The sequence below is a fragment of the Zeus faber genome (genome assembly GCF_960531495.2).
Source record: "Zeus faber genome assembly, chromosome: 3".
NCBI lineage: Eukaryota > Metazoa > Chordata > Actinopteri > Zeiformes > Zeidae > Zeus > Zeus faber.
Window position 1 is genome coordinate 1,052,099 of NC_137190.1, and position 10,723 is coordinate 1,062,821.

A 10,723-nucleotide genomic window follows, 5' to 3' on the forward strand; every position below is an offset into this window, starting at 1 on the left:
TCTCGCCCCGTTCACATTCAGCGTGCTGATGTTAAAGTCACTCATTGCAACGGAAAGAAGAGTCAGCCAGAACAGCAGCACCACCTACACCTACACCTCATCATCATCATCATCATCATCATCATCATCCTCCCTGTTGTTCAGCTCCTTCCTGATTCTTTGCACCATCTTCTTGAGGCTGTACACCTCCTGGTCCGTAAACCCGCCTCTCCCCTCGCTCCTCATCTGTTGCTGGGCAGCGTTTGCCAACAGCTCCTTATCTGAGAAGTAGTCCTCCATCTTTATCCTCCACCTTTATCCCTTTTACTTTCTTAGTTCTGTGCAGAAACACTTTTATTTTGCCCACACTGTAACTTTTTTTGCCCTTTTTCTTCTTGACGCCTAGAAAAACTTGCCCCTCACTGTCTGCAGCAGAGTCCTCCTCCATCCAGGACTCTGAGCCTCCCTGCTCCACCTCCTGTCTTGCCTTCCCCTGGCTTGCTGTCCCTCTCTTCGCCTGAGAGTCTCCTCCCATTTTATTTGACTTCCTCTTTAGATGAGGAACTCTCAAACCATCGTCCTCATCTCCCATTTCAAAATCACTTCCTTCCAGTGCTTCCTCCTCCCCAGCTACGTCGCCTGCACTCTTTTCACTTTGTTCCGTAGCTTTCTTTCCCTCACCTGTCCCCTCCTGTCCCCCCACACTCACCTGCCTGTCTTCCAGACCGTCCTCCTTCCCCTCCTGTCCTCCCACCTTTACCTGCCTGCCTTCCAGACCCCCACCTGTCTCCCCCCCATGTCTCCATGCTCACCTGACTGTGATGTTGACCTCCACCCGTTCCCTCCTGTGGCTCCACATTCACCTGTTTTTCCCCCTTTTTTTTGACCTTCGCTTGCCCCCTCCTGTGCTCCCTTGTTCACCTGTTTTTCCTTTTTATGCCCCTCACCTGTCTCCTCTTGTGCCCCTACCTTCACCTGTTTCTTCCCTTTTTCTTTCTGACCTCCACCTGTCTCCTCCTGTGCTCCCCTGTTCACCTGTTTTCCCCTTTTCTGACCCTCACCTGCCTCCTCCTGTGGCCCCACCTTCACCTGTTTTCCCCCTTCTTGACCCTCACCTGTCCTCTCCTGTGCTCCCTCATTCACCTGTCCATCCTTCTGCCCCTCACCTGTCCTGCTGTCTGAGTTCTTTCCTGGACATGCTCTGACCTGGTGCCCCTCCCCACCACACCCAAAGCACTTGGTGTTGTCAGAGTTGACAAACACCACCTAGTCAAACTCATCCGCCCTGATTTTAGAGGCGACGTTCAGCTCCGCAGTCCTGTTGTTAAGGATCATCGGACGTGTCTCCTGTGCGACACCACCTGCTTCAGCAGCGGCAACTTACATCCTGACGGGACTTTCTTAACCGGCGACACCACCTTCCCGTGCCTCCAAAGTTCACTAGTTAGGGTCTCTCGTCCTTGATAAAAGGCGGAACATTCGCCGAATTCACCCTCTTCGCCGGCGTAGAGAGAGGCAGGAGGGGAACAAACATTTCGTTCACTGTGACGCTGCTCGCCACCACCGTGTTCACTCTTTCCACACTATCAAGGAAAATGAGCACCCGCACCACCACCGCCACCACCCCCACCCGCTGTGTGATTGAAAAGTTAGAGAAAGAAATCACTCACTCCACCAAACGTTCACACGCTCCGCTCGCTCACACCTCCAACCACTCAGAGAGAGAGAGAGAGAGAGAGAGACGGAGAGAGAGACAGAGAGAGAGACAGAGAGAGAGAGATGGAGAGAGAGAAAACAAACTCCATTGCTATCTGAGCTAAAAAGAGAATGTACACTGTCAGAATATCTCTTTACTGTCAGAGATATGAAGCAGAGAGATCCTGAGCAAGTACAGGGTCAGTGAGCACAGTCCAGACATCGAAAAGGAAGAAACAAGACATCCTGGCTGCCCAAAGAGCAAAGATTATGAGGTCAGTGTAAGACAGGTGAGGTCAGTGTAAGACAGGTGTGGTCAGTGTAAGACAGGTGAGGTCAGTGTAAGACAGGTGTGGTCAGTGTAAGACAGGTGAGGTCAGTGTAAGACAGGTGTGGTCAGTGTAAGACAGGTGAGGTCAGTGTAGGACAGGTGAGGTCAGTGTAAGACATGTGAGGTCAGTGTAAGACAGGTGAGGTCAGTGTAAGACAAGTGAGATCAGTGTAAGACAGGTGTGGTCAGTGTAAGACAGGTGAGGTCAGTGTAAGACAGGTGTGGTCAGTGTAAGACAGGTGTGGTCAGTGTAAGACAGGTGAGGTCAGTGGAGGACAGGTGTGGTCAGTGTAAGACATGTGAGGTCAGTGTAAGACAACTGAGGTCAGTGTGAGACAGGTGAGTTGAGTGTAAGACAGGTGTGGTCAGTGTAAGAAAGGTGAGTTAAGTGTAAGACACGTGAGGTCAGTGTAAGAGAGGTGAGGTCAGTGGAGTTCAGGTGTGGTCAGTGTAAGACAGGTGTGATCAGTGTTAGACAGCTGAAGTCAGTGTAAGACAGGTGAGGTCAGTGTAAGACAGGTGAGGTCAGTGTAAGACAGGTGTGGTCAGTGTAAGAAAGGTGAGGTCAGTGTAAGACAGGTGTGGTCAGTGTAAGACAGGTGAGGTCAGTGTAAGACAGGTGAGGTCAGTGTAAGACAGGTGAGGTCAGTGTAAGACAGGTGTGGTCAGTGTAAGACAGGTGAGGTCAGTGTAAGACAGGTGAGGTCAGTGTAAGACAGGTGAGGTAGAGACAGACATGCGCTTTCTACTACACTGTCAACCATACAAACACATCAGACAACAACTTTTTGATAAATTCAACTCAACATTAGCATCAATCACCGCACTGTCTGATGAGTAAAGATGGCCGTGCTCCTCGGGGAGGGGCACACAGCCCCCCTCGCTGGACGCTTCCTCTTACAGTGTCATAAGATGAGCTGTAAGCCTGACCCTCCACCTACTGCCATTTATTTACTTTTTACTTTTATTGTTATTTTTCATGTTACTGTTGTTTTTATTATGAGGTTCATCTGTTGTTTTTGTAAACAATGTTGTTGTTGTTATTGTATCTAATGTTATTACTGTTATTATTATGGGGCTAATCTGCCTTCTAGCTTTGGCAATACTGTTGTAGTAACTGAATTGAATTGAGAGAGAGAGAGACAGAGCGAGACAGAGAGAGAGACAGGGAAAGACAGAGACAGAAAGAGAGAGAGAGCGCCACCAGAAATAGATATAAACCTGTCTGTCTGTTGGGCGTCGCAGCTCGCAGCCTGTTTCACTTCTGCTTGTTTATTTAAGGCGGCACGTTGCAGATCACTTTCCTGCTTCGGTGAAATCCTTTTGAGGGAGGAGGTGAAAGGTGGAGGCTCCTCACCTGATTGGTCCTCCATGCTGCGGTGTCCAGACTGACCCCAGACCAGCAGGACATGCCGCCTCCCGGGGGGGGTCAAACGTGGGGCAGGGACCAGGGACCGGACACTCCGAGTTTGGAGTTTCCCTGAAAGAGAAGAAAACATGGAGTCAGGACGGAGTAGGTGGTGCTTCTGAAATGAGAACCTTAAAACAAACATCTGGAGGCTAGAACGGTAAATGTTGAGCAGTTAGACAGTAAGACAGTTAGAATGTTAGACAGTTGAGGATGAGTTGTTGGGTCCAAAGTCCTAATGTCACCAGAAGTGAGAAGGTGAAAAGGATGAATTAAATGAATGTGTCGACAAACACACGTTCATCCACTGGGCATCATCCATCTTTTCATCCACCCATCCACCCATTCATTCATTCATTCATCCATCCATCCACCCATTCATTCATTCATTCATTCATTCATTCATTCATTCATCCATCCAACCATTCATTCATGTCACCATCCATCCAAGTAGAGGCGGTTGAGAAGGTGTGAGCTGTAGGAGGAAGCAGCGGGAGCACGAGTTTCCTTCACAGCTCAGTGACCAGCGGCAGAAAGAGAAATGAGGAAGAAGGTGTGGCCGTCCATCACGCCGTCCATCACGCCGTCCTTCACGCCGTCCATCACGCCGTCCATCACGCAGTCCTTCACGCCGTCCATCACAACGTCCATCACAACGTCCATCACGCCGTCCTTCACGCCGTCCATCACGCCGTCCATCACGCCGTCCATCACGCCGTCCATCACGCCGTCCATCACAGCGTCCATCACGCAGTCCTTCACGCCGTCCATCACGCCGTCCATCACGCAGTCCTTCACGCCGTCCATCACGCCGTCCATCACAGCGTCCATCACAGCGTCCATCACGCCGTCCATCACAGCGTCCATCACAGCGTCCATCACGCCGTCCATCACAGCGTCCATCACAGCGTCCATCACGCCGTCCATCACAGCGTCCATCACGCCGTCCATCACAGCGTCCATCACAGCGTCCATCACGCCGTCCATCACAGCGTCCATCACAGCGTCCATCACGCCGTCCATCACAACGTCCATCACGCCGTCCATCACGCCGTCCATCACAACGTCCATCACGCCGTCCATCACGCCGTCCATCACGCAGTCCTTCACGCAGTCCTTCACGCCGTCCATCACGCCGTCCATCACGCAGTCCTTCACGCCGTCCATCACAACGTCCATCACAACGTCCATCACGCCTTCCATCACGCCGTCCATCACGCCGTCCATCACGGCCTTCCATCACGGCCTTCCATCACGGCCTTCCATCACGGCGTCCATTACGCCGTCCATCACGCCGTCCATCACGGTCGTCCATCACGCCGTCCATCACGCCGTTCATCACGCCGTCCATCACGCCGTCCATCACGCCGTCCATCACGCCGTCCATCATGGCGTGGAGGGAGCCGCAGGAAGTAGAAGAACACGTTGGACGTGTCCAGCTGAACAACCTGGAGCCTGAGGACGTTCGGCTGCTGCACGGGAGACAGGAGCAAGGAAGGAGCAGCTGCACCAATCACAGCTGTGATGGATCGTACCAAGTCCCAGAGTTGAGCTGGAAGCGTCTCCTTCACTCCAGCTTTTCTGGATGGTTTCTGTTCTTTTCTGTCAATGTTCGTCCATATCGACTGACCACGGCTCGCACCGCGGCACAACACGGAGACACTGATTGGCTGTTTCTCTTCACGTCCAAGATAAATCAAGATGGAATAAATATGAACGACAGGATTATTAAGACAAAATGCTACGGATTCACACTTTAAACAAGCTCTACTCTGACAGATGCTGGAAGTCATTTGGAAAACATTGCAAAGGAGTCCAGACATGACTCATATCCCCCTACACACACACACACACACACACACACACACACACACAGCTGAGTACACACACACACACACACACTGAGCTGAGTACACACACACACACTGAGCTGAGTACACACACACACACACACACACACACACACTGAGCTGAGCACACACACACACACACACTGAGCTGAGTACACACACACACACACACACTGAGCTGAGTACACACACACACACACACACACTGAGCTGAGTACACACACACACACACACACACACTGAGCTGAGTACACACACACACACACACACACACACACACACACACACACACACACACTGAGCTGAGTACACACACACACACACACACACACACACTGAGCTGAGTACACACACACACACACACACACACACTGAGCTGAGTACACACACACACACACACACACACACACACACACACTGAGCTGAGTACACACACACACACACACACACACACACACACACACACACACACACACACACTGAGCTGAGTACACACACACACACACACTGAGCTGAGTACACACACACACACACACACACACACACACACACAGGTGAATTCTTGAAGAAGTACAAAGAACAAAACTCTTTGAATAAAAGGATGAATGTAAAGTGCAGCTTTTAAATCACTGGGTTCAAGTTTTATTTTGTGAGGAACGTAGATGTGTGTGTGTGTGTGTGTGTAGCTCAGTGTATGTGTGTGTGTGTGTGTGTGTGTGTAGCTCAGTGTGTGTGTGTGTGTGTGTGTGTAGCTCAGTGTGTGTGTGTGTGTGTGTGTATGTGTGTATGTGTGTAGCTCAGTGTGTGTGTGTGTAGCTCAGTGTGTGTGTGTGTGTGTGTGTGTGTGTATGTGTGTGTGTGTGTGTGTGTGTGTGTGTGTGTAGCTCAGTGTGTGTGTGTGTGTGTGTGTGTGTGTGTGTGTGTACTCACCTCAGTGTGTGTGTATCTGGAGCTCCGTGCACACGCACCGTGCAGAGCTGGAGGTTCGAGCGCGGTTCCTCCACTTCCTGGTTCCAGAGTTTTGGGAACCCGGAAGTGCAGCTCGTGCGTGTCTCAGCTGTGCGCGTGTAATGCACGTGCCCGCGCGCAAATAAAAATGTATTATTATTATTATTATTATTATTATTATTGTTATTATTATTATTATTATTATTGTTATTATTATTATTATTATTATTATTATTATTATTATTATTATTGTTATTATTATTATTATTATTATGATTATTATTGTTGTTGTTGTTATTATTATTATTATTATTATTATTATTGTTATTATTATTATTATTATTATTATTATTATTATTGTTGTTGTTGTTGTTATTATTATTATTATTGTTGTTATTATTATTATTATTGTTGTTGTTGTTATTATTATTATTATTATTATTATTATTATTGTTGTTATTATTATTATTATTGTTATTATTATTATTATTATTATTTCTATGAAGTGGTCAGCAGGTCGAAGGCAGAGTCAATCTGACTGACGTCTTCAAAGTTTTTAACTTTTAATCATTATGCAAAAATCCACCAATCCAACTTATCAATAACAAGAAAAATATATATACATATACTATAGACACACATAGAATTATATATATATATATATATATACATAAATATGTATATATACACACAGTGATCTGTTGTGATCTGATCAGTAAGAAGAAGGAGACCGTGGAGCTTGGTGGAGTTGAAGCAGATCCTCTGGTGCTGATGCTGGAGGGAGGACTCATCATCCGTCATGTGACCAACAGGTTCTCCATCAATATCAACTGAAACTATTTTATTCTCACAGAAAACGGTTTGATACATGCTGTATAATAAAATATCATAACATAAAATGCAGAGAAGCTGAAGTAGAAAAGAGAAGTCTCGTAGAAACTCAACGTTACTAAAACTTTGTTTGTTGTGGTGACTGTTCACTGAAAAACCAAATAACCTAAAAACAGAAAAGTGTTCAATCTGCTGCATGAAGCATCTGGCTGCACATCATCCTGCTCATCATGAATAGTGATGAAAGATGTTCCACCCGTGTCATGACGGAGGCAGAGACAGGAGCAGACGCTGCACAGGGAGCTGAAGCTTTATTTACAAGGGGGAACAAAGTGATGTGGGAGTGAATAAAGGGTTAGGGTGCGTGGTTTGGGGTCCAGGCGGTAGGATGGGGGCACAGGGCTCCCAGTGCAGACAGGCCGGTGGTGAGGCACAGGCAGGCAGGCTGGCTGCCTGGCTGGCTGGGAGGTTTGCTGGAGATGAGGGGCAGACAAAGGGGGGCAACAAATACATGCGACTCCATCAGAGAGCAGTCTGGAGAACACCACACTCGGTGACGGTACAATCAGATGAGGTGGAGGAGGTGGAGGAGCCAGGGTTCTTATGGAGAGTGGTGATGAGTGTGAGGAGGAGCAGCTGTGCCAGCCAGGACTGGAACCAGGAGCCACGGCCACAATGACCGACAGGTATAGACATGGACATAGGAGATAGATAGAGATAGACATATCTTTATCGATCCATCTATTTGCCTGTCTGTCTGTCTGTCTGTCTGTCTGTCTGTCTATTTATCTTTCTTTCTTTCTGTCTGTCTGTCTGTCTGTCTGTCTGTCTATCTATCTATCTATCTGTCTGTCTGTCTAGCTCTCTGTCCTCTAGTGGTTGGAACGACACACTGCAGATATTAGAATTGAGTAAATTCACTTGTATTCCAGCAGGATGTGCTTCCTCGTGTGTCGTGCAGATTCAAAACAAGACACATCCATCCAAGACAGGAAACAGTTTGGTAGAAACATTTTCTTTGTTTAAAACACAAAGGTTTTGCTGACAGTAGTTGCATATATACACAGTACATTAGAATGTGGTCAATCAAATGTGTTTTTACATCAAACTAAAAGTCAGACACAACGTGAAGGAATAGGATTTAAAAAGTCCAAGCTGAAGTAAATGTGACTTTGTGTGGATGGAGACGTTTCCTTCCAACGTGTGAAAGGGAGGATGAGAGAGAAGGTTTCATATTAGATCACAACAAATTACAACTGAGTTCAAATATGACACAAAGAAGAAAACCACACAAACTGTGCTGCATTCACTCCACTGAGAACAAAAACACAAAATGATTTCTGTATATCGTATATTAATATTGTAGATATTGTATATGATATATAATATTGTATATTGCAAATATAATATTCCTGTTCACACTCCAGTTCCAATTTTGGGGGTTTCACATATAGTAGATATAGTGTTTTATGTTTATTTATGTCATTGATTGGTTGCTTGATTGATTGATTGATTGATTGATTGATTGATTGATTGATTGATTGATGCTCCTGCTTTGTGTTTTCCAGTTTGAATACATTGGGGGAGAGAAATTTATCATTGGTCACAAACGCTGCCTGAACACCATCTCATTCTTCAAACCACAACATGTTTACTGTGCTGATCAGAGTCCCACGGACTGGGAGGGACCAGGACCAGGACCAGGACCAGGACCAGGACCAGGACCAGGGCTAGGAGCGTCTGTGCACGCCTGCTCCGTGCACGCTCTCCAGGCGGTGTTACAGCGTTTCTCGCAGTTTGATCGTCACAGCTTTCACCTCCGAGTACTCGGCCAGAGCGTACTCCCCTCTGGAGGCAGAAGACAGTCAGGGGGGGACGGACGGCAGGGGGCAGTGGGGGTGTGTGCTGGGGGGGTGGTTCCTACTTACAGCTCTCGTCCGTTGCCCGACATTTTATAACCTCCAAACGGCGTCTGGGCATGAAGAGCATTGTAACAGTTCACCCTGAAAAGGGAGAGAGATTCAGACAGAACAGCTGCGTCAAATGGACAAGGAAAGAGTTGAAGAAAGGTCTGCAGAGGAAGAGGATGAAGATGAAGGTCTGCAGAGGAAGAGGATGAAGATGAAGGTCTGCAGAGGAAGAGGATGAAGATGAAGGTCTGCAGAGGAAGAGGATGAAGATGAAGGTCTGCAGAGGAGGAGGATGAAGATGAAGGTCTGCAGAGGAGGAGGATGAAGATGAAGTTCTGCAGAGGAAGAGGATGAAGATGAAGGTCTGCAGAGGAAGAGGATGAAGATGAAGGTCTGCAGAGGAAGAGGATGAAGATGAAGGTCTGCAGAGGAAGAGGATGAAGATGAAGGTCTACAGAGGAAGAGGATGAAGATGAAGGTCTGCAGAGGAGGAGGATGAAGATGAAGTTCTGCAGAGGAAGAAGATGAAGATGAAGGTCTGCAGAGGAGGAGGATGAAGATGAAGTTCTGCAGAGGAAGAAGATGAAGATGAAGGTCTGCAGAGGAAGAGGATGAAGATGAAGATGATGAAGATGAAGGTCTGCAGAGGAAGAGGATGAAGATGAAGGTCTACAGAGGAAGAGGATGAAGATGAAGGTCTGCAGAGGAGGAGGATGAAGATGAAGTTCTGCAGAGGAAGAGGATGAAGATTAAGGTCTGCAGAGGAGGAGGATGAAGATGAAGGTCTACAGAGGAAGAGGATGAAGATGAAGGTCTGCAGAGGAGGAGGATGAAGATGAAGTACTGCAGAGGAAGAGGATGAGGAGGAGGAGGATGAAGATGAAGGTCTGCAGAGGAAGAGGATGAAGATGAAGGTCTGCAGAGGAAGAGGATGAAGATGAAGAGGATGAAGATGAAGGTCTGCAGAGGAAGAGGATGAAGATGAAGGTCTACAGAGGAAGAGGATGAAGATGAAGGTCTGCAGAGGAGGAGGATGAAGATGAAGTTCTGCAGAGGAAGAGGATGAAGATGAAGGTCTGCAGAGGAAGAGGATGAGGAGGAGGAGGATGAAGATGAAGGTCTGCAGAGGAGGAGGATGAAGATGAAGTACTGCAGAGGAAGAGGATGAGGAGGAGGAGGATGAAGATGAAGGTCTGCAGAGGAAGAGGATGAAGATGAAGGTCTGCAGAGGAAGAGGATGAAGATGAAGAGGATGAAGATGAAGGTCTGCAGAGGAAGAGGATGAAGATGAAGGTCTACAGAGGAAGAGGATGAAGATGAAGGTCTGCAGAGGAGGAGGATGAAGATGAAGTTCTGCAGAGGAAGAGGATGAAGATGAAGGTCTGCAGAGGAAGAGGATGAGGAGGAGGAGGATGAAGATGAAGGTCTGCAGAGGAAGAGGATGAAGATGAAGGTCTCACCAGACGGTTCCGGCCTCCAGAGCTGAGGACACGGACAGCGCCCGGTCCATCCGCCTGGTGAACACCGCCGCCACCAGGCCAAACCTGGTACTGTTGGCTCTCTGCACGGCCTCCTGCTGCGTCTTGAAGCTGAAGATGCACTGGACCGGGCCGAAGATCTGAGGAGGGCGGAGGAAGATGAAACACGATGAAGAGGAGGATGAAACACGATGAAGAGGAGGATGAAACACGATGAAGAGGAGGATGCGTGCGTTGTGCGTGCGTTGCGGGTGCGTTGTGCGTGCGTTGTGCGTGCGTTGTGCATGCGTTGT

General features: G+C 47.9%; 2 protein-coding genes across 5 annotated transcripts in view; both read right to left on the reverse strand.

Annotated features, from left to right (window-relative positions):
• The window catches only part of lrrk1 (leucine-rich repeat kinase 1), a 58,378-nt gene extending 54,601 nt beyond the window's left edge, over positions 1-3,777 (reverse strand). For both annotated transcript variants that reach the window (XM_079997775.1, XM_079997774.1), the window contains exon 1: positions 3,363-3,777. In XM_079997775.1, coding sequence (XP_079853901.1) covers positions 3,363-3,558 — 196 coding nt within the window. In that variant the 5' untranslated portion in view covers positions 3,559-3,777. The remainder of the gene's footprint in view (positions 1-3,362) is intronic.
• Positions 3,778-8,088: 4,311 nt separating this feature from the next.
• The window catches only part of aldh1a3 (aldehyde dehydrogenase 1 family, member A3), a 21,118-nt gene continuing 18,483 nt past the window's right edge, over positions 8,089-10,723 (reverse strand). For all 3 annotated transcript variants that reach the window (XM_079997778.1, XM_079997777.1, XM_079997779.1), the window contains exons 11-13: positions 10,413-10,570; positions 8,971-9,045; positions 8,089-8,890 (exon numbers count right to left, since the gene is read on the reverse strand). In XM_079997778.1, the coding sequence (XP_079853904.1) occupies positions 8,821-8,890; positions 8,971-9,045; positions 10,413-10,570 (303 nt within the window). In that variant the 3' untranslated portion in view covers positions 8,089-8,820. The remainder of the gene's footprint in view (positions 8,891-8,970; positions 9,046-10,412; positions 10,571-10,723) is intronic.